The sequence below is a fragment of the Oncorhynchus mykiss genome, chromosome 17, assembly GCF_013265735.2.
Source record: "Oncorhynchus mykiss isolate Arlee chromosome 17, USDA_OmykA_1.1, whole genome shotgun sequence".
In the NCBI taxonomy this organism is placed as follows: Eukaryota; Metazoa; Chordata; class Actinopteri; order Salmoniformes; family Salmonidae; genus Oncorhynchus; species Oncorhynchus mykiss.
In genome coordinates, this window is record NC_048581.1 from 79,900,802 (window position 1) to 79,925,605 (window position 24,804).

Below are 24,804 nucleotides of genomic sequence, written 5' to 3' on the forward strand. Positions count from 1 at the left end.
AGCTGAGGTAGACCGCTGCGTTAACTAGTTAGCTACCAGCAATGTTGTCCAGCTAGCTTAATTTTTTTCCATCAAAAATATTAACCGTGCCTCAATACCCCTTTAATTTAAACTGCATTTCAAAACAACCATATTTAACTTGTTTATTAAAAGCGGACTTGTTAGCTGGGTAGCTAACATCCTGGAGATGGACGACTGTGGCCTAAAATGCAAGCGGTAACTAGCTAACGTTAGTTATCTGACTTGTCCATTGCTAGCAATTTATCTTGGGCACTATTCATAATGGGATGTGTTTAAAATAAGTTGAGGCATGGTTAGATATGCCGTTTTGGTAGTCAAGTATGATCACTTTTGCCAATCTACCACCTAGATAGCCATAGTTATAAATTCAGTTAACGTTAGCTAGTTAACTAGATGTCTGTTAAACACTAACGTTAGCTAGTTTGCTAACTAAAGTTAGCTGGATTGATGTTAAATAGCACAAACGTTAGCTAACTGCTAGCTGGTAAATAAACAATTTGTACCATTTAAATATTCTCCACCTTAACGGTAGCACAATTGCTTTACTTGGCTCTTGTGGTTTACATCAAATTAAACGGCTACTGCTGGCTTTAACGACATGGCTACTTCTAGTTAAGTAGGTAATTAATTGGATTTTCTTCGCCAACACTAGCCAGCTAACTCCTTAGCTAGTTGCTGGAGTAATTTAGCACACGTCTAGCACGGGGGCGAAACGATAGGAATGCTGGATCAGTGTGTTATATTCCCTTTGGGTGGGTCTTTTCTGTTTGTCTGCACCCTGTTTCTGATAATCCCCGACGTCCGTTGTCGGAGAGTGAAGTTGGGCTGTTGTCTAGTAGCTAGTATTGAGGTCACTGCTATTGAGCAGGGTTATTTGGTTAGAAATCGTTGAGGCATACATTCTGATAATGGAAATTGAAATATAACATCTCGGTCTTTTCGCATGTTGTATTAAATACTGGGATTGCACATTTATTTTCACACGTGACATAGCATGAAAGTAAATCAATATACGTGTCTAGTTAGCTTCGATTCTTCAACCCTAGTAGCTAGGCCTATAAACAGCGGCAGCGAACAAGATGGCGTTTGCTGCCTCAGTCTCATGTTTCCATCGATGCAAGACACTAATTAGCATGCCATCGGTTGAGGCTTCATATGTGATCAGTGTAACTGTAGTAGTGGTAGCTACCCCAACTTCTTTAACATCAACTTTCAAGCCAGCTAATTTGCTTTTCTCTGTAAATGACAGACATCTGAAAGAGATGAGCGGGGGAGTTCTTGCATTTGCAGCATTGTAAGTTATCTACAATGAGCCTGAATTGTTCAAACAAATATTGTAGCCTCATCTGAATACCAACGGAGAGTGATTCATCAGTTTATTTGCAGGTGACATTCAAATTGGATGCAAATAGTGCTAATGGATTGCAAGCAAATTATTTGTACCACTATATTTGAGCACAACAATGTTTCCCGCTGCAGTCAAATTACACCAGGACAGGAGTGTTTCAAGCTTAATATCCAACCTGGTCTCAGCATTTTGTATAATTCTGTACGTAAATCAGAGACACTCATTTAATATATGTTTCGTACGGTATGTATAATTTGTGGATGTCCCTCACACATTTCATATATGTTCTAACTTACAGTTAATATATGCTACGAATTTTCAAAAAGTAATAGGTGGCTAACGTTAGCTAGGCGTTAAGTCTAGCAGTTACGGAAAGGGTTAACAACGTTGTAGTCCCCAATGTCTGTAAGGCTACTTGTTGTAAGTATGTTGTCGTAGAGACTAATGCCAGTGTGAATTTTACTGCAGGGTGTTGTTTTGACTGTGGTACACACAATTACATGAATTGTTGTATGACAAACTATTAATTATACCCCCATCCACCCTCTCAGCCCGATATGTTTGTTTAAGCATTAGTCCATTTTGATGAAAGGACCACATTGGTTACTATCTTGTGGCAGTGAGAGAATTAGAGATTCTCCTGTACTTTTGTCTACTTGGCTTTCAACCGTGGCTTAACCGTGGCTTTCAAACTAGGGTTTTTGTGGTTAATTGAGGTAAAACAGTAATTCTGCTCATAGATTATGCATGTATAAACGGGAGGTAAAAAAAAAAAAATAGTAGTCGCCAATGTCTTTAAGGCTACTTGTAAGCATGTTGTCGTAGAGACTAATCAGACATGCTTTTTTCAGAGTGGAAAACTGATTTCTGACTCCGGTGTGAGCTTTTGCCAGCTGTTTTCCTGTTAGTGGGCATAGATTGGATTAAATATTTACTGTCTGGATTTGAGCTTTTAGGATTACAGGCTTGGTCAGTGATAGTGCTGGTTATGGTCTTTTCTGTGATCCAGCTTTAGCCATATGACATTTGTTGCACTGATATAATAGCATCAAGCTTTCTACAATGCAGGCCTACATTTTGTGCTCTTTTAGTGTTTTATTATGCAATAGCGGAGGTGTATGAAGATGGCGGGGCCCCATGCATTTACCACAAATTCCTTGATTTGTTAAATTTGCCATATTTGTTCATTGCTCTCCGCTATACTTCTTTTGTATGGTCATTGGTAGGGCTGTGGTGGTCATGACATTTTGTCAGCCAGGTGTTGTCGTGTAAAAGACTGCCGGTCTCATGGTAATTTGCCGTTAATTAACATAAACACGTTTAGCAAGCCACTATTGCGCGCCTTTGAAACATCTACATGTCTAATGAATCAGTTGAATTTACACCATCATAAATCAATGTATTTATTTTAGTCAGGTCTAAACAAACATGATGTGAAGAAAATGTATTTCAGAAGAACAGCATGTGTTGGCCTACAGCTTATCTGGCAGTGTGCCATGCATAGACTTGTTTATTTAGCAGACAAGATATTCTTAAATCCTGTGCCATTATTTTATAGTAAGACTAATATAATTGAACTTAGCTGAATAAAATAGAAAGGATATTTTTCCCATTCAGGAGCATTTTGAGTGTAAAAGTGATTATTTTTAAACAGGTTCTATACGCTAGATTTAGAGTAACTTGACAACTTTAGTTGTGAATAATAAACATTTAGGATGCCTTGAATATCAAAAGATGTATGGGCTGCATGATGAAACTATAGGCTATTGATGATTTGAGAAAGTTGCAAAAAAGCTTGCGGTCTGTTCCTTGCCTCAGGCTGCAAATGCTGTTCTCTCATCAAGTGATCATACTTTCACCCATCAAACTATTCTCAATTGAATCTTGTCTTTACTAATATTACCAGAATTGCACATTATCAAATGTGTGGAACAGGGTCAGGAGAAAAAAAGATGTCATCTGTATGTACTCGAATAGCGAATGTAGGACACTTTCTGCTGCTTCGTTTTTCACTCATGTTGGGTAGGCTATTCTGGTTATTTTATTCCACACATCAACCTCTGTTTGAGGAGCATGCAGGGTCTCCGCAGCACAGGTGATATTTATCCCAAACTCTGTGTACCGTGGGGTCTCCAACCCTGTACTTGAAGCTACACAGTGCTTAATTTGGGAAACCAAGTGAAATCTGTTTGGGATCATTGATAGTAATACTTTTTCACAATGAAACATATTTAATTAAACTGTTAATAGCACCTCTCTCTGCGTGCTCGAGAAAGGTATGAAGGGAGGAGATGGAAATGCACGGAGGCGAGATATTCAATATTCTGTACCTAAAGGTAATGTCAACCTATTAATTATGAAAATATAAAAATGCCCTATTACCAGGCTATTTGAAACCATATACAAAGTCACTAATTGTAGGCCAACTCTAAATTATTAAATTTATGCAAGACCAATTATGTACCCGTTTTAAAATAAAATAAATTATGTTGTGCATAATTATGCGGTAGACTGTGTTGTATAACGGCATAATCATTTTTTAAATTAAAAAAAAAAAAATTTAAGCTTGTGTGTGCACATTAGGGACAATATATCGGTAAGCATATCGGAATCAGATGAGATTAGCTAAAAATGCCAGCATCCGGTCTATGTATAACGCCAATGTGCAAATCCGATGTCAAAGCTGACGTGCATACCTGTAACATAGGTAGATGTAATGATGCCACGAAAAATACAGAGCTACATGTGCAACACAGCATTCCTAACCTAGCCCACAATGTCTGCTGTGTGGATCTATTTTGAAGTTTCCAAGGAAGATAACAAAAAGGTCATATGCAAAGTTTGTGCTGCTATTATTTCCAGAGGGGAGAAAGTGAAATCTTTCAAAACCACAAACCTAATTACTGATTTGAAAATCACCCCCAGACGTTCACTGACTACTTAGAACTAAACCAGAAAAAAAACTAAGCGCGCACTTCCAACAAGTTAAGTTCAAGTCGAGCAGTCATTTGAAATAGAATTTCAGCGAGACAACTCAAAGGCGAAATTCATTAATGCCAAGATAATGGAATTAATTGCCCGTGACAATCAACCGTTCTGTCGTGGATGACGTTGGCTTTTGCCGACTGGTCGAGCACCTCGAGCCCCGGTACACACTACCAAGTAAGTGCTATTTTTCAGATGTTGCCCTACCAGACATCCGTGAGCTACTTACAATGGGCGTCACTGAGATTAGCTTCATGACTGACATTTGGACTAGCGATATCAGACCCATGAGCATGCTGAGTCATACAGCACAGTGGGTCAACAAGGATTTCGTACTGAGGAAAGCCGTATTACAAGCTCAAGAATGTGCTTGTTCTCATTTTTATTTTTTTTACATTTATTTTTTTAACCTTTATTTTAACTAGGCAGGTCAGTTAAGAACAAATTCTTATTTTCAATGACGGCCTAGGAACAGTGGGTTAACTGCCTGTTCAGGGGCAGAACGACAGATTTGTACCTTGTCAGCTCGGGGATTTGAACTTGCAACCTTACCACTACAGCCATTTCAATGGCATTTGAGAACATGTTTGAAACTTGGAAAATCCCCAAGAACAATGTGTTAATGCACGTAACATGACAAAGGCTTTGGAAGAATGTGGAGTCGCCAGCAACTGGCTGTGAATTAAGGTGTTTTGGCCCAACGCAGCATATCTGACACAGTGGGAACAGGTAGGAAGATAGTGGGTCATTTTAAACACTCGCAGCTAGCATACATCCATCCGCCTGCAAGCAGTACAGGAGCAGCTTGGAGTGAAAATGAAAAGGCTTAAGCAATATGTTTCCACCAGATGGAACAGTACTGTTTACATGGAGAGCCTGCTGGAACTAAAACGAGTGCTTGGCGTGTACGCAGCTGACTGAGTTACCTGCAACAATCAGTACAAACCAGTGGACTCTCATTGACATGAACACACTCCTAGCTCCATTGAAACAACTGCGAAATAAGCTCATCAACTGCGTCTGCAGCAGGCCCTCTCATGGTATTGAAAAGACGGCTCAACAAAACTGCCGACACAGACGTGGGGTTCAAACTTGCGAAAGTACTCTAGTAGAGGCTGTGAACAAGTGATCCAGTGGCATTCTCTCTGAGCCTCTTTACTGTGTCACCACCATGCTTGATGCTAGGTACAAGGACTGCTACTTCAATGGTGACACGAAACAGGGTTTGTGAAATGTTAAACACAGCTGGACAAGATGGAAACGGACACAGACAGTGAAGCACCGGGGAAGAGGACCCATGACAGAAGAGGCCACAGACAGGCAGACAGCTGAAACTTCACTGCTTGACATGTATGCTGAAATCATGGTTGAGAATGAAATGACTAAACAAATTAACAATAAAACAGCACAGCAAGTAAGTGAATAGGTTTTGATTGTTTTACTGGTAATGGGACATATGTAGATAACTTTTTAGTCAGTGTGTCTCTGTTAGAGACTCTTTGTATTGTCATTTTCTGTTACTACATCGGCCAACATTAGCCAATGTTGATCTATTCCTAATGATCCTTTGGAATGCAAGAATAATGAAATATGTTACATTAAGTGTCTTGGTGCTTCCCTGTACTAGTATGGACAGTGAGTGCCTTTTCAGTGCAGCTTCACACATTGTAGATGAAAAAGTAATAACTCTTGTGACAAAGCCTCTTTGAAGAAAAACCTCCCCCAACTGTTACAATATGACTGCCTATTTACAATTTTTAACACAGCCATTTCGTCACTGGGAAAAGAATGGACCAATACCAATGGCTTTTCTGTTTATTCATGGATGGTATAGGTGATGATTTTCATTTAATTTGAAACAAATCAGTTTTGTTTTTATTTCTTAAATGAAAGACAAGATGTGTTGTAAATTTGCTCGCATTTTACTGGTCGAGTAAGTTGAGCACATTTTAAAAGTTTAAGTTGTGCAGTCTATGACCGCCTAGAGACAGTCATTTTTTTTCAAGCAGTTAAAGCTAAATTGATTAACTGCATTTTAGTTTCAACCAATATTTGTTTCAAAGCATTTTTAAGTTTCTCCATACAGTCAAGATTGGATAGTAAGAAGGGACACTGACAACTTCACCACCTTTGTAATGTGGGGCAGCTAAAATATTTCTGTGAATATCTGTTGAGTGATCAATTTTTCTAATTTACAAGTTATTAAACAATCAGTTCCTAACTGAACAAAATAACATGACACTTTGTTTCAGCTGTTTAACTGTACTAGAATGCTTAAAAGCTGCTAACTTTAAATATATGTTCATTAGTGTTACCAGCCTCAGAAATTGCAGCCCAAATAAATCTCAACATCAACTGTTCAGAGGAGATTGCGTGAATCAGGCCTTCATGGTCAAATTGCTGCAAAGAAACCACTACTAAAAGACACCAATAATAAGAAGAGACTTGCTTGGGCCAAGAAATACGACCAATGCACATTAGACTGGTGGAAATCTGTCCTTTTGGTCTGATGAGTCCAAATTGAGATGTTTGGTTCCAACCAGTGTGTCTTTGTGAGACGCAGAGTAGGTGAATGGATGCTCTCCACATGTGGTTCCCACCATGAAGTGAGGAGGAGGTTTGGTGTGGGGGTGTTTTGCTTGTGACACTGATTTATTTAGGGTTCTAGGCACATTTAACCAGCATGGCTACCACAGCATTCTGCAGCGATACGCCATCCCATCTGGATTGCACTTAGTGAGACTGTAATTTGTTTTTCAACTGGACAATGACCCAAAACACATCTCCGGGCTGTGTAAGGGCTATTTGACCAAGAAGGAGGGTGATGGAGTGCTGCATCAGATGACCTGGCCTCCACAATCACCTGACCTCAACCCAATTGAGATGGTTTGGGATGAGTTGGACCACAGAGTGAAGGAAAAGCAGCCAACAAGTGCTCCGCATATGTGGGAACTCCTTCAATACTGTTGGAAAGTCATTCCAGGTGAAGCTGGTTGAGAGAATGCCAAGAGTGTGCAAAGCTGTCATCAAGGCAAAGGGTTGCTACTTTGAAGAATTTCAAATAGAAAATATATTGATGTGTTAAACACTTTTTGGTTGCTACATGATTCCATGTGTTATTTCATAGTTTTGATGTCTTAACTCTTATTCTACGATGTAGAAAATACAAAAAATAAAGAAACCCTTGAATGAGTAGGTGTGTCCAAACTTTTGACTGGTACTAATATACACTGCTCAAAAAAATAAAGGGAACACTTAAACAACACACTGGAACTCCAAGTCAATCACACTTCTGTGGTGTGTCATTTTTGTGCATGAGAGGAGATTACCGTGACTCAATCGTCACTTAGAATGTCACTCATGACTGCCGGTGTGGCGGTGATAGTCACCGCAACAGCTCTAGCCATTAGTAGAGTATACATGATCCTAATTTTAGCTTCAAGACGGCAGCAATTTGGAAAACCAAACCATATCGTGTGCCGTAGTTTAAAAACACGATGGATGGTGCTTAAACATTTCTTCCATTTTTATTTTTTGTTGGAAAAGGCAATAGAAACATCTGAAATATGGAAAATGTATCAACGTAAAACTAAAATAATCCTGAACACTACTGAGATCATGCTCTGAAAGGTGAATTTGTATGGCTGCATGGAAACAAACATTATGAAAACATTTATGTTGAGCAGCAGACTCCGGCTGCCCTCGAGACCTCAGCAGTCAGTAAGCCACACCTCCAGGCTATTTGTCACCACTCCCTGTTTATCATGCTGTCAGCTGATTCCGATCAGGCGCTTGGAGAAATGAGGGGCAGAAGAACTTCTTACAGTAAGGGATTATGGACAGACTCAGAGCATCTAGTTCACCCACATTGCAGAATTTGTTCTTTGTTTTCTTACCCTGAGGTAGTGTAGGGATGAACTGTGACTGAGTCCTATGTTTAGGTTTGAGCATCTTCTGAATTGTGCCTGCATTGACTCCAAGTAACTTACAACCAAGACTCAACATCGAACTCAATGAATTAGGTGTTTGAACAAATGCCAGTGCAGAATGTAGTTTTTAATTACATATCCTCTCCATGATTAATGTCATTCTATGTCCCACATTCGGATGCCACAGTAATAGTGTGTTATGTGGAAGTCGAGTCCTAGTGTCTCCCTCCTGATTTTGTTACTCACCCCCCCCCCCCCCTCCCCTCTGATCTTAAGGACGGATGTGGATGGCAAGTAGTCATGGAATTAACAGTGATATTTTTATCAGAGGACCTTGAGTGTGATTTGCTCAGTTTAGAGAAGATCCTCAGTCTAGCACTCAAACACTTTGACCGTACAGAGTGAAATACATGAAGGTGATGGGGTTAGCTAGGAGGAAGAACTGGGGCTAAAACCAAAGGTTTTGTTTATAGTCCTTATGTTTCATTCATATCCAAATGTGCTAATCCAGTCTTCTGCGAATGTGAGGTCAAGGCTGTTTCCTGTATTACTGGTACCTTTCACAATGCTGGTGTGTGGATAATCTCTCTGTTTTTCACAATAGAATGTTATCCTAGCAGTTAAGAGTAACTGAAAGGTCTCTGGTTAGAATCTGAGCCTACTATGTAAAAAAAAATATCTGCCCTTGAGCAAGGCATTTAAGCCCAATTGCTCTGCTAAATGACTAAAATGTTAAGTGTTTTGAAAATGACCTCTGTTTTCTCTGACCATGTTCTGTATTTGACTAATAGGAAGATCAGTGCTTTAGGCTACTGTTTGGGGTAAATTATGTGTTTAGGTTGCCCAGACGAGTGTGATCAGATAAGCCTGTATCGCTATAAATGGTTTAGATTATCACTTAGCACCGTTGGCTGATCTAGTGAGCATCAACCAGTGGATTGGGGTCAGCAGGATAACTGATTTTCAGATCATCAGTGAAATTGCAGGGCACCAAATTCAAAACAACAAATCTCATAATTAAAATTAAAAAGTATTTTACACAATTTTAAAGATACACTTCTCGTTAAACCAACCACCGTGTCCAATTTCAAAAAGGCTTTTCGGTGAAAGCAGAATTTTTATTTTATTTTATTTTTATTTGTACCTTTTTATTTAACTAGGCAAGAACAAGAACAAATTCTTATTTCCAATGACGGCCTAGGAACAGTGGGGGCAGAATGACAGATTTGTACCTTGTCAGCTCGGGGGTTAGCTCGGGGGTTACCGGTTACCGGTTACTAGTCCAACGCTCTAACCACTAGGCTACCCTGCCGCCCCAGAGAGTCAAAAGTCATAAATAGCATTATAAATCTTCACTTACCAGGACTCCCACTTCCACAAGAAATGTTTGTTTTGTTCGATTACGTCCATATTTATGTCCAAATACCTCCGTTTTGTTTGTGCGTTTAGTTCACTGTTCCAAAGGCACAATGCGCGAGCTCAAAATCCAGACGAATGGTCTGGAAGGTCAAGAGTTCATTACAGTTTGTAGAAACATGTCAAACGATGTTTACAATCATTCCTTAGGGTCTTTTTTATAATAAATCTTCAATAATATTCCAACCGGACAATAGCGTATTCATTACAGAGGAAAAAGAAGGAACAGCGTGACCGCGCAGTAAACAACTGATTGGCTTCAGCCTAGTCCACTTGTTGAAACCGTGTTTATTTGACACCCTTCCACAATAGAAGCCTCACAACTTTCTAAAGACTTGACATCTGCTGGAAGCCTTGGGAAGTGCAATCTGGCCCCATAGACGCAGCATATTGGATCTTCGTCGGAACTCTTCTTTGAAGATGGCAATGTCCATCTATGCAATCACTTAAATGAAACTACAAACCTCAGATTTCCCACTTCAGGTTTTCGGCTGCCATATGAGTTCTGTTATACTCACAGACATCATTCAAACAGTTTCAGAAACTTCAGTGTTTTCTATCCAATACTACTAATAATATGCATATATTAGAATCTGGGACAGAGTAGCAGGCAGTTTACTCTGTGCACCTTATTCATCCAAGCTACTCAATACTGCCCCCCTGTCACCAAGAAGTTAAGTGTGTCTCAGGATTATGTCAATGACAATGAGGTGAGAAGATAGGACTGTGAGTCAGTAGCAGAGTTGTGTGAGGGCAGGAGAGGCGCTCTAATGTAGGATATGAGTGTATGGGCCTGCTGCACTGGCCAAGCCAACAGAAGTACTGTTATGTAGGCTATGAGAGTGTAGGCCTGCACCAGCCAAAGCAACGGTGTTACAGCCTACTTTCCCTTCCGATGCAATTTGTCGTTTAATGACTGCAAAACGTTTCCCTGTGGAAGGAAAGTAGTTACTAGTTCAGAAAATCAGTTTTCTGGTTGAGAGAGTTCTTTGAAGAGGACAATGTCCATCTATGCAAATGTGTCATTAGCCTATTTCTTTACCAAAGACTTGCACCTCAATCAGACCGACAGCATCATTGTATGTTGGTATATTAAAGTACATTCATTTCCAATGGAATTCTGCATTTGCCTTGCACCATTGCAGTTGTGTTTTGTGTGGTGCATACATTGGATTTATCCAACGCATGTGTCAAATTGTATGTGTAAATTTGACAAATAGAAGCAAAAGGTGAATGTTTTGTTGCACAAATTTCCACTTAAATGTTGGATTACATACAGTGCATTCGGAACGTAATCAGACCCCTTGATTTCTTTCCACATTTTGTTACGTTACAGCCTTATTCTAAAATGAATTGTTCCCCATAATTATCCATAATGACAAAGCAGAAACCGGTTCTACATTTTTACAAATGTATTTCTTTTAAACGTAACATTTTACATAAGTATTCAGACCCTTTACTCAGTACTTTGTGTCTCGAGTCTTTACCGCCTACAAACTTGGCATACCTGTATTTGGGTTGTTTCTCCTATTCTTCTCTACAGATCCTCTCAAGCTCCATCAGGTTGTTTGGGGAGTGTCGCTGCACAGGTATTTTCAGGTCTCTCCAGAGATGTTCGATCGGGTTCAAGTCCGGGCTCTGGCTGGGCCACTCAAGGACATTCAGACACTTGTCCCGAAGCCATTCCTGCGTTGTCTTGGCTGTCTGCTTAGGGTCGTTGTGCTGTTGGAAGGTGAACCTTCGCCCCAGTCTGAGGTTCTGAGCGCTCTGGAGCAGGTTTTTATCAAGGATCTCTCTATACTTTGCTCGGTTCATCTTTCCCTCGATCCTGACTAGTCTCCCAGTCCCTACTGCTGAAAAACATCCCCACAGCACGATGCTGCCGCCACCATGTTTCACCGTAGGGATGGCATTGGCCAGGTGATGAGCGGTGCCTGATTTCCTCCAGACGTGACACTTAGCATTCAGGCCAAAGAGTTCAATCTTGGTTTCATCAGACCAGGGAATCTTGTTTCTTATGGTCAGAGTCCTTAAGTTCCTTTTGGCAAACTCCAAGCGGGCTGTCGTGCATTTTATGTAGGAGTGGCTTCCGTCTGGCCACTCTACCATAAAGGCCTGATTGGTGGAGTGCTGCAGAGATGGTTGTCCTTCTGGAAGGTTCTCCCATCTCCACAGAGGAGCTTTGTCTGAGTGACCATCGTTTCTTGGTCACCTCCTTGACCAAGGCCCTTCTCCCCCGTTTGGCTGGGCAGCCAGCTTCAGGAAGAGTCTTGGTGGTTCCAAACTTCATTCATTTAAGAATGATGGAAGCCACTGTGTTCTTGAGGACCTTCAATGCTGCAAATATTTTCGGTACCCTTCCCCAGGTCTGTGCCTTGACACAATCCTGCCTTGGAGCCCTACGGACAATTCCTTCGACCTCGAGGCTTGGTTTTTGTCCTGTGTCTTTCCCAATCATGTCCAATAAATTGAAATTATCACAGGTGGACTCCAATCTAGTTTTAGAAACGTCTCAAGAATGATGAATGGGAACAGGCTGCGTTAGAGCTCAATTTCAATTCTCATAGCAAAGGGTCTGAATACTTTTTTTCTTCCCCCGGTTTTTATTTTTAATACATTTGTAAACATTTCAAAACCTGTTTTCGCTTTGTCATTATGGGTAGGGTATTGTGTGTGTGTGTGTGTGTGTGTGTGAGTAGATTGAGTTTTATTCAATCCATTATAGAATAAGCCTGTTATGTGGAAAAAGTCTAAATACTTCCCGAATGCACTGTACATAATGAGAGAAGTTTGACTGCAGAATTGATTACGCTGTATTGATGTAATGGCGCTGTCGTTCTGATCGAGGTGTTAGGCCTATCCACGAATGACAGGTGATTTTATGTATCGTATGTTTTGTTTTCTGGAACAAACAGCCTTTTGTGACAGAACATCATCTAGCTTTGTTTGTCTAAATGATGCCATTTCAATGCTTTCACAGCTCAACGAGGGGAAAACATGATCAGTTGGTTACATAATGTGTATGAGTGACAAGCGATCTGGTGACATTCCATCGCATTTTCAACTCTACTGATGGTTTTGGGAAAAATTTAAATTGCGTTATATTGAGAATGTGCCCACTCTGGTCTTGGCACATGCACTTTAGTCAACAGCTGGCAGGTACAGTGTGGGTAGGATAGCCTACATGATGACATTATGGACAAAATAGATACATTTTTCAAAAGGTAGCCACGCATTGATGTCTCCAGAATAAGACCCTCAATATTTATTGGACAGGAACATCATACCCCGATTGCACTTTCAACACCCTGTGAATTTCATAATTTATTTCATCTGTAGCCTAATAAAACGGCATTCTTTCCTGAGTCGTAGTGGGGGGACCATACGGTAGTGGGGCGTGACTCCCAAGTTTACTTCGATTTGATGGTTATTATATCAATATTTGTGCATAAAGGCATTTCATCGCCATTTCTCTCATAATTAATTTTATCGACAATTAAGGATCCCACCTTGACTAGCGTAACATTTGTCTACAATGTTTACCAACATTTGCTGTTTTCACCAGGCCTGTCGTGAATTAATTTTTTTGCCGATGTACTTTATTCGCATAAAAAGGTTTGCTGGAAACATGATTACTGAGACTCTTCTTTCTTCCTCTTTCAGATTAACAACTGTCCCAGCAGCTGGAGCGAGACAGACCTACTAGCAGGGCAAAATGAGTGAACTGGACCAGTTACGCCAGGAGGCTGAGCAGCTCAAAAACCAGATCAGAGTGAGTGTTTATCCCTCCATCTACCGTCAATGGGCAGGAGCAATTGTTTAAAACATACAGAAATGGCATATTTCAGAAATAATTGAATTGTCTCTGCGCTCATAATCAAGTCTCAACAGTGTCATAACAAAGCTACATAATCTTCTGACAGTGTTTGGTTGTTAAATTTGTGTGATGGTTTAATTGTCTTACTTTTGCAGGATGCCAGGAAAGCATGTGCAGATGCCACGCTATCACAGGTAAAAGTTTAGTTTTGGTTTTTGCGTCTTGTACTTTCGGTTTTGTACTGCAGCTTCAAACAGAGAAAAATACAATATTTTTGGTTATGGAAAATATATTTAACAATGGTTTATATGGTGCAATGATGCTTGCTTGCTTGTTTTGTCAAACTGAAATTAGGCAAACTTACAATTTTAACAACCATAAAATTGTGGAGTGATTTCTGCATAGTACATCTTTAACTAGGGATATGCAAAACATTCAATGCAATCTGCTATTGATGGCTTTATGTAACTGTGTTTGTGTGTTTTGCAGATCACAGCCAATATTGATCCTGTTGGCCGTATTCAGATGCGCACAAGAAGAACACTGAGGGGGCATTTGGCTAAGATCTATGCCATGCATTGGGGCACTGATTCCAGGTAAACCCAAGTGTAATTTTTATAGTGTCTTTCACAAGCTAGGAAGGTAATTTCCATTTGTTGTTCTGTACTACAAAAAAAACAGCTTGCTTGCATTTTGGAGTTTTTGCAATGACAAATAGTTGAATGATTCCAGTTGTCAAATATAAAAGTTGGCATGGTATATAATTGTATAACCCTTGGCATGAATTGGATATTATGCACTGCTCAAAAAAATAAAGAGAACACTAAATTAACACATCCTAGATCTGAATGAATGAAATATTCTTATGAAATACTTTTTTCTTTACATAGTTGAATGTGCTGACAACAAAATCACACAAAAATGATCAATGGAAATCAAATTTATCAACCCATGGTGGTCTGGATTTGGAGTCACACTCTAAAGTGGAAAACCACACTACAGGCTGATCCAACTTTGATGTAATGTCCTTAAAACAAGTCAAAATGAGGCTCAGTAGTGTGTAGCCTCCACGTGCCTGTATGACCTCCCTACAACGCCTGGGCATGCTCCTGATGAGGTGGCGGATGGTCTCCTGAGGGATCTCCTCCCAGACCTGGACAAAAGCATCCACCAACTCCTGGACAGTCTGTGGTGCAACGTGGCGTTGGTGGCTGGAGCGAGACATGATGTCCCAGATGTGCTCAATTGGATTCAGGTCTGGGGAACGGGCGGGCCAGTCCATAGCATCAATGCCTTCCTCTTGCAGGAACTGCTGACACACTCCAGCCACATGAGGTCTAGCATTGTCTTGCAGTAGGAGGAACCAAGGGCCAACCACACCAGCATATGATCTCACAAGGGGTCTGAGGATCTCATCTCGGTACCTAATGGCAGTCCGGCTACCTCTGGCGAGCACATGGAGGGCTGTGCGGCCCCCCAAACAAATGCCACCCCACACCATGACTGACCCACCGCCAAACCGGTCATGCTGGAGGATGTTGCAGGCAGCAGAATGTTCTCCATGGCGTCTCCAGACTGTCACGTCTGTCACGTGCTCAGTGTGAACCTGCTTTCATCTGTGAAGAGCACAGGGCGCCAGTGGCGAATTTGCCAATCTTGGTGTTCTCTGGCAAATGCCAAACGTCCTGCACGGTGTTGGGCTGTAAGCACAACTCCCACCTGTGGACGTCGGACCCTCATACCACCCTCATGGAGTCTGTTTCTGACCGTTTGAGCAGACGCATGCACATTTGTGGCCTGCTGAAGGTCATTTTGCAGGGCTCTGGCAGTGCTCCTCCTTGCGGTCCTGCTGCTGGGTTGTTGCCCTTCTACGGCCTCCTCCACGTCTCCTGATGTACTGGCCTGTCTCCTGGTAGCGCCTCCATGCTCTGGACACTATGCTGACAGACACAGCAAACCTTCTTGCCACATCTAACATTGATGTGCCATCGTGGATGAGCTGCACTACCTGAGCCAGTTGTGTGGGTTGTAGACTCCGTCTCATGCTACCACTAGAGTGAAAGCACCGCCAGCATTCAAACGTGACCAAAACATCAGCCAGGAAGCATAGGGACTGAAGTGGTCTGTGGTCCCCACCTGCAGAACCACTCCTTTATTGGGGGTGTCTTGTTAAATGCCTATAATTTCCACCTGTTGTCTACTCCATTTGCACAACAGCATGTGAAATGTATTGTCAATCAGTGTTGCTTCCTAAGGGGACAGTATGATTTCACAGAAGTGTGATTGACTTGGAGTTACATTGTGTTTAAGTGTTCCCTTTATTTTTTTGAGCAGTGTATTATTCCACATGATATAGTAGGAAATGTAAGTAGGTGTTATTATGACTAAGCATGCGTTGTTGCTATGATTGTCATTGCTTAGATTTGGCCCCAAGTTACAATTCAAAGCAGTCTTAATAAATTACTTTTAGTTTGCTTTTCTATTCCATATAGAATTTTAGCAAGTTATAGTTTGATTTTAAATAATTGCCTACAACTTCTTAAAAGGAACTGTAATTCCATGACCTTATGTTTCTGCTCTTTCTCACAGGCTCTTGGTCAGTGCTTCCCAAGATGGCAAACTCATCATTTGGGACAGCTATACCACTAACAAGGTCAGACTTCAGTAGCTCAACTTCCGTAGCTCTGTTTAGAGGACGACTACAACATTTCCATTGCAATTATAGGCATTGCATTTTGTCCCTTCAGACATTCTACTTTAGTTGTTTTATTCACCTACACACCTGTAATAAGAGCTCATTACTTCAGGTGTGCAAAGGTTTCATGTTTTTTTTATCCACCACCTCCTTGCAGGTCCATGCCATTCCTCTGCGTTCTTCCTGGGTCATGACCTGCTCATATGCACCTTCAGGAAACTACGTGGCATGTGGAGGTCTGGACAACATCTGCTCTATTTACAACCTGAAGACACGTGAGGGGAATGTACGTGTGAGCCGGGAGCTCGCTGGACACACGGGTAGAGAGACTACATTTTCTGTTTGGCATGTTATTTGTTATGAAATCCTTCTCTCATTTTCTGCTACTTAAAACGCACTATGGGAACATTTCTGGGTTTCATTTTCTTTTTTAGTAATGCACAAATGAACTCTAATTTCCAGGTTATCTGTCCTGCTGTCGCTTCGTTGATGACAACCAGATTATTACAAGCTCTGGAGACACCACCTGGTAAGTAAAGGAATTACTCAGTGTCCTGTAAGGATGCTGCTCAGTCTATTTCCAATACAACATTGTGAATTTGTATAGAAACTCATGCCTCTTGTTTTAACCAGATGTTGTTTTTACAGTGCCCTTTGGGATATTGAGACTGGCCAGCAGACAACCACATTTGCTGGTCACAGTGGTGATGTCATGAGCCTCTCATTGGCCCCTGACACTAGGCTATTTGTCTCAGGTGCTTGTGATGCCTCGGCTAAACTCTGGGATGTCAGAGAGGGCATGTGCAGACAGACCTTCACTGGGCATGAGTCTGACATCAATGCCATATGTGTAAGGGCATATTTAAAGATATCTATGCATGCGTATTGCCTATTAGGGCATTTTACATTGAGGAATCTTTATTTTAGGTTAAACAATTTGTACATTTTAAGAACAGTATTTAAAAGTACAAGAAACCCAAAGGATGACCCATCAAACTGTAAAAACACTTATTTCCAATGTGGTCCTCAAATCATGAAATATAATCTCAATTTATACATTTCAGTTCTGATTGAAAAAAAATATATGTTTTTGAGATACACATTTTAATTAAAATATAGTCAGTTATTTGCTCAGTAAGTAATTACTGTATGATCTGTGCTTTGCAGTTCTTCCCCAATGGCAATGCCTTTTGTACGGGCTCTGACGACGCCACCTGCAGACTCTTCGATCTTCGTGCCGACCAGGAGCTGATGTGCTACTCGCATGACAACATCATTTGTGGCATCACCTCTGTTGCTTTCTCCAAGAGTGGCCGTCTCCTCCTAGCTGGATATGACGACTTCAACTGCAACGTGTGGGACACACTGAAGGCTGACCGTGCTGGTGAGTCACTGATAACACCCCAGAGATGTCTCGTCACACGCTATAATAAAACTTTGGTACTTTTTCAATACTACAACATGAAAACGGTTCGGTATAAGTTTTTATATTTTTGGTTCTTAATGTCGCGTACTGCATGACAGGATCAAGTCTGTCTATCAGCCAATGAGCCTCTTGCCTGGTCCTGACCATACATTACACAATTTTAAACCGCAATAAAAACAATTCTCCCCAATTTTGTTGTATCCAATTGGTAGTTAGTCTTGTCTCATCACTGCAACTCCCGTACGGATTTGGGAGAGGCGACGGTTGAGAGCTGTGCATCCCCCGAAACACAACCCAACCAAGCCACACTGCTTCTTGACACAATGCCCACTTAACCCAGAAGCCAATGTGTCGGAGGAAACACTGTACTCTTGGCGACTATGTCAGCGTGCACTAAGTCTGGTCCGCCACAGGAGTCGCTAGTGCACGATGGGACAAGGACATCCCTGCCGGCCTAACCCTCCCCGAACCTGGACGACACTGGGCCAATTGTGTGCCGCCCCATGGGTCTCCCGGTCGCGGTCGGCTGCGACAGAGCCTGGACTCGAACCCAGAATCTCTAGTGGGCACAGCTAGCACTGCTATGCACTACCACTGCATCACTCGGGAAGCTTAAACTGCGATTTTGTAACGATTTCGGATCTATGCCATATTTCTGGGATCGCAGGTCATTTGTATGCTCCGCTCAAGATGTTGTAGGTCACATAATGTGAGCGGGTGAAAGAAGTGCGATTTATGAGTCTTGCACTCTCCTGAGCTGCATCTTCTGTCCCGGTTTGATTTTTCTGACATGCCAGAATTCGGACTTGTGCAACTCGTCCTCCGTTGCTCGGCTCATTCTTGGCCACGGTGCCACAACATATATAGAATTCACAGGACCGGGCGGGGTCAAGATAAATCTCAATGTGAGCAGACTACAGGATGAAAAGATTATCCAGACCATTTGCATAATTAGTTGTCCCACGATGTCAATATTTTTGTTGTCTAACGTATGCCTAGCTTTACTCAATGCTAGCTAACCTGTCCTGAGGAACCATTCCACTGTCTGGGAGTCTGGGCTGCATCATGTCAGCTCCCCATTCATGCTGCACTGGGAGTCTGGGCTGCATCATGTCAGCTCCCCATTCATGCTGCACTGGGAGTCTGGGCTGCATCATGTCAGCTCCCCACTCATGCTGCACTGGGAGTCTGGGCTGCATCATGTTAGCTCCCCACTCATGCTGCACTGGGAGTCTGGGCTGCATCATGTCAGCTCCCCACTCATGCTGCACTGGGAGTCTGGGCTGCATCATGTCAGCTCCCCACTCATGCTGCACTGGGAGTCTGGGCTGCATCATGTTAGCTCCCCACTCATGCTGCACTGGGAGTCTGGGCTGCATCATGTTAGCTCCCCACTCATGCTGCACTGGGAGTCTGGGCATGTAGAAAGTTGTGGAATTATACTTGTAGAAATTTCTACTTTGACATTATGAGGTGTAGGCCAGTGACAATCTCAATGTAGTGCATTTTAAATTTAGGTTGTAACCCAACATTTGGAAAAAGTCAAGGAGTGTGAATATTTTCTGAAGGCACTAAGTCTCAAATGGAAGGAAATCAGATTGTCACTCCCTGAAATCAGCCAAAACAAGCTTAACTTCTTGGCACACCCATCCCGTTAGCGGGATCATTTTCGTCAGCAACCGCTGAATAGCATAGCGCCACAGTCCAAATAATATTACAAAAAAATATTCATATTCATGAAATCACAAGTGCAATATTGCAAAACACAGGTTAGCCTTTTGTTAATCGTCTCAGATTTTGAAATGATGCTCTACAGTGAAAGCAATCCAAGCGTTTAAGTTTATCGATACCATAGCAAAACATTATGTACACTAAGCATTAATAGCTAGGTCACAAATCAGAAAAGCAATCAAATTAATCGTTTACCTTTGATCTTTGGATGTTTTCACTCACGAGACTCCTAGTTACACAACAAATTGTACTTTTGTTCCATAAAGATTATTTTTATACCCAAAATACCTCTGTTTGTCGCGTTATGTTCAGAAATCCACATGAAAGAGCGGTCACGACAACGCAGACAAATTCCAAATAATATTCATAATGTCCACAGAAACATGTCAAACGTTTTTTATAATCAATCCTCAGGTTGTTTTTAAAATATATATTTGATAATATATTAACCGGGTGTGTAGGTTTTTCAATAACACCGGGAGAAACAATGGCCGCTTTACTCTGTAGTGCAAAACTCACTCTGAGAGCCCCCACCTATCCACTTACGCAATGTGATCTTTCACGCTCATAAAATCCTGAAACTATGTCTAAAGACTGACATGTTAGGGAAGCCATAGAAAAAGGAATCTGGTTGATATCACTTGCAGGGTAGCCTAGTGGTTAGTGTTGGACTAGTAACCGGAAGGTTGCAAGTTCAAACATCTGTCGTTCTGCCCCTGAACAGGCAGTTAACCCACTGTTCGAATTTGTTTTTAACTGACTTGCCTAGTTAAATAAAGGTTAAAAAAAATAAAATACAAAAATTTAAATGGAGGATAGGCATGCATAGGAACAGAGGTTTCAAAATAAGAGGCACTTCCTGATTACTCACAGACAATATTTTTACAGTTTTGGAAACTTTAAAGGATTTCCTATCCTAATCTGACAATTACAGTGGGGCAAAAAAGTATTTAGTCAGCCACCAATTGTGCAAGTTCTCCCACTTAAAAAGATGAGGCCTGTCATTTTCATCATAGGTACACTTCAACTATGACAGACAAAATGAGGGGGAAAAATCCAGAAAATCACATTGTAGGATTTTTATGAATTTATTTGCAAATTATGGTGGAAAATAAGTATTTGGTCAATAACAAAAGTTTCTCTCAATACTTTGTTATATACCCTTTGTTGGCAATGACAGAGGTCAAACGTTTTCTGTAAGTCTTCACAAGGTTTTCACACACTGTTGCTGGTATTTTGGCCCATTCCTCCATGCAGATCTCCTCTAGAGCAGTGATGTTTTGGGGCTGTTGCTGGGCAACACTTTCAACTCCCTCCAAAGATTTTCTATGGGGTTGAGATCTGGAGACTGGCTAGGCCACTCCAGGACCTTGAAATGCTTCTTACGAAGCCACTCCTTCGTTGCCCGGGCGGTGTGTTTGGGATCACTGTCATGCTGAAAGACCCAGCCACGTTTCATCTTCAATGTCCTTGCTGATGGAAGGAGGTTTTCACTCAAAATCTCACGATACATGGCCCCATTCATTCTTTCCTTTACACGGATCAGTCATCCTGGTCCCTTTGCAGAAAAACAGCCCCAAAGCATGATGTTTCCACCCCCATGCTTCACAGTAGGTATGGTGTTCTTTGGATGCAACTCAGCACTCTTTGTCCTCCAAACACGACGAGTTGAGTTTTTACCAAAAAGTTATATTTTGGTTTCATCTGACCATATGACATTCTCCCAATCTTCTTCTGGATCATCCAAATGCTCTCTAGCAAACTTCAGACGGGCCAGGATTTGAGTCCCTGGCGGCCTAGTGTGTTACTGATGGTAGGCTTTGTTACTTTGGTCCCAGCTCTCTGCGGGTCATTCACTAGGTCCCCCCGTGTGGTTCTGGGATTTTTGCTCACCGTTCTTGTGATCATTTTGACCCCACGGGGTGAGATCTTGCGTGGAGCCCCAGATCGAGATTTCTTCGAACCAAGCTGCTTACCTATTGCAGATTCCGTCTTCCCAGCCGGGTGCAGGTCTACAATTTTGTTTCTGGTGTCCTTTGACAGCTCTTTGGTCTTGGCCTTAGTGGAGTTTGGAGTGTGACTGTTTGTTTGAGGTTGTGGACAGGTGTCTTTTATACTGATGACAAGTTCAAACAGGTGCCATTAATACAGGTAACGAGTGGAGGACAGAGGAGCCTCTTAAAGAAGAAGTTACAGGTCTGTGAGAGCCAGAAATCTTGATTGTTTGTAGGTGACCAAATACTTATTTTCCACCATAATTTGCAAATAAATTCATTAAAACTCCTACAATGTGATTTTCTGGATTGTTTTTTTCTCATTTTGTCTGTTATAGTTGAAGTGTACCTATGATGAAAATTACAGGCCTCTCATCTTTTTAAGTGGGAACTTGCACAATTGGTGGCTGACTAAATAATTTTTTGCCCCACTGTATATGCATATTCTAGTTTCTGGGGCTGAGAAATAGGCAGTTTCAAATGGGTACGTTTTTTTAGCCAAAAACTAAAATACTGCCCCTTACATGCAAAATGCTAATAACTCAATGCACATACACACTCCTATTGAAAATGCATTCACCTGTATTGTGAATATGTCTAGGCTACATCTTGATTTACCAAGTTTATCAATAGAGATTTACCATTCAAATAAATGACTACCGTTATGTAGTTACTGGTAAAAACAAAGTCAAATTGATTGTATAATATATACATTCATTAATGCATACATGGCTGTCCCTCAAAAAATGTTGACAAACAAAATGTCTAATTGATTATTGATCTCAAGACACTTTCTCTTTAGTATAGTGGTGTGTCCCTGCTTGTCACGTGGGAGACCGGGGTTCAATTCCCCAACGGGAGGAATAGGCTGTCTTTGTAAATAAGAATATGTTCTTAACTGACTTGCCTAGTTAAATATGTCCAACAATTGAACAGAGCAGTAGCTGTGTTTGTCTGCATCAAGTGCCATCCTGTGACTTTGGCTAATGTGCCTTTTTTTTTTTGTCTTGGTATTGAGTATCGTGATACGAAACCTGGAAGCTATCGGTATTAAATTCAAAATTCTAGTATCGTGACAACACTATTGCACACCAAGCATGTTTCTAAGTTTTATATTGTACACGTATTAGTCAAATGCAACCTGTCCTGGAAATGTGAAATTCAAAATAACTCCCAACAAATGTTTCAAGCTCATTTTAACTTATTTATAATGTCAGCTAAATTAAATCCATCATTCCCAGCACCGTCCTGAGACTAATATTGTGGTTCTGTTTTAGGTGTGTTGGCTGGACATGACAACCGTGTTAGCTGCCTGGGAGTCACCGACGATGGCATGGCAGTTGCAACAGGATCCTGGGACAGTTTTCTCAAGATCTGGAATTGAAACCTGAAGGTGCTTTGCCCTTTTTGTATTGCTGTAAAGCTACGCCTTTTTAGCTACTTATGGAACAACCGCTGTATACAGTGTGTTCATTGTTCAGTATAAGTTAACCCTGACTCATTCTTACTTTTTCTTCTTCAGATGTCATTTTGAACTCCAAAGTTGACTGGAAGACCATTACAACAACTTGAGAATGTTAAATTTCATAGCATCTTCTTCAACACCGTTTTAAACTGACTTGGACACCACAAACTAAGGGAAACCAATGCCTTTCCTACACAAGAAGAGCACAATTGTTTGTCAACTAGTTAAAAAGAAGAGTTCCTGTGGTATCAAATCAAAAACTTGTGCATTCCTTCTTGGACCCTTTTATGTTACCTTGAATGACAAAACACTATCATCCCATGCAAATGTATGTCTTGAAAGCAAATGTTTGAGCGTAATTGTACAAATTATTTAAACTTTCTTTTTTTAAAGAATTCTATTCTCTGATGGTTTGTTTTATTCAGTTGCTTTCGTTTGTCAGGTTCTTTTCAAATAAAGCTTGTCATATTAATCCAATTTAATCATGTAAGAAAGCTGAGACAAAATAAAACATGCAGAAAGCATGAAAGCAAAATATTGACCAGATTACAGGAGCCGCGTTCAGAAAACATCAATGATGTATTTATTTGCCAGCTATTTTTGTTTCATCACGGCTTTTTTTTTTTTTTTGTACAAAAATAAAATGTGCTTGAACTAATACTGTGTTAACTAAGCACATGCTATAAATTGTGATGAATGCTAATTTCAATACAGAAGTAGTTCATGAGTAACTTAATTTCAGTTAACCCCTTAACTCTGTCTTAATTGGGTGGAATAGGGGTTTAGGGTGGGTTTTGTGATTTGTTGGGGCTGGATTTAGTTTAATGGATGGGGATTTTTGTAAGTGTCCACTTAGTGAAAGACCACCTGACTAACAGACACCTTTCCTGTGCTTGAAACAGCAGTTGCTATTCTGTGAATGAAATGTACAAATCAATGTCTGAAAATAATTATCTGAAATTTTACATTTTGTTTTGTCTGCCATGGGTTAATTTAAGCATGCATGCTGTAGAATTGCTTTCCACGATGCAAAGATCCAAGTCATCTGTCTTGTTCGTAAGTTGTAACCGGTTAACTATTTTATTTTGGCTAAACACTGCATATGTACTTACACTGGCAAAGCTATGCACCAGAGTAATTGAAAGTGAAGAATGGATTTCCTATTGACTGCAGACTCCATGTGAAATATCATACCAGTTCTAATGATGCCAATTTTTTTTAAAATAATTCATAGTGAACCTTTTGATTAACCTCCTTTAAATGTTCACACCCAATGGAACAAAAACATGTTCTCTGATTTATGCCCTTACTAATTTTGTATTTTTTTTTCTTGGTCTTAAGTCATAGCATCTGAATGGCAGAAGAAAACAATTCTCCACTGTACAGAAGCACTTTCTTTAATAGTTGACATTTTTCACTTTTTCTGTGATGTACAATACATGTGATCTATTTGTGTGTGGCCACAAGTAAAAATGAATTGCAATTCAATTGAGATGGGTTTCCGTTTCTCCTTCCATTGATAAAGATGGAGCTCTGCACCCTTTTCACATTTTTTGTATTTTATTTCAATATTTTGTCCTGCGTTTACACAGGCAGCCCAATTATTGACACCTGTTGATCTGATTGGTCAAAAGTCCAAATAGTGAAAAAAAGTGTGTTCCACAGTGAGCTGGATCAAGATACTGTACTAAAATGTACTGTTATTGAAAATGTAATAAAAAGCCGTTTGAGATGTCTTGTTCTTAACCTATTCTCATGCCACTTGTCAAATGTTTTCTAGTTTATATGTAGATTAACTGTATTGCCTGTTAGTGCAAATAATGAAAGGAACCCTCACCAAACCACATTCCAACAATGCAAAGTAAAAGCGCAATAGGTTACTTAAAATGTTTGTACGTGACCCTAATGGTTGGTTGTTTTTGTCTTGGCAGATAGGGGTTTTAATGAATAGTTGACTCCTGTGTTTGTTTTGCATTC

The 24,804-nt window shown here is 40.8% G+C and overlaps 1 protein-coding gene across 1 annotated transcript in view; it reads left to right on the forward strand.

The window, feature by feature from the left end:
* The window catches only part of LOC110494661 (guanine nucleotide-binding protein G(I)/G(S)/G(T) subunit beta-1), a 25,361-nt gene extending 784 nt beyond the window's left edge, over positions 1-24,577 (forward strand). Inside the window, exons 2-11 of the mRNA XM_021569926.2 lie at positions 13,363-13,471; positions 13,672-13,710; positions 14,006-14,112; positions 16,106-16,169; positions 16,369-16,531; positions 16,674-16,740; positions 16,860-17,061; positions 17,379-17,595; positions 22,640-22,755; positions 22,885-24,577. Coding sequence (XP_021425601.1) covers positions 13,415-13,471; positions 13,672-13,710; positions 14,006-14,112; positions 16,106-16,169; positions 16,369-16,531; positions 16,674-16,740; positions 16,860-17,061; positions 17,379-17,595; positions 22,640-22,746 — 1,023 coding nt within the window. The 5' untranslated portion in view covers positions 13,363-13,414 and the 3' untranslated portion in view covers positions 22,747-22,755; positions 22,885-24,577. The remainder of the gene's footprint in view (positions 1-13,362; positions 13,472-13,671; positions 13,711-14,005; positions 14,113-16,105; positions 16,170-16,368; positions 16,532-16,673; positions 16,741-16,859; positions 17,062-17,378; positions 17,596-22,639; positions 22,756-22,884) is intronic.
* Positions 24,578-24,804: the final 227 nt, after the last annotated feature.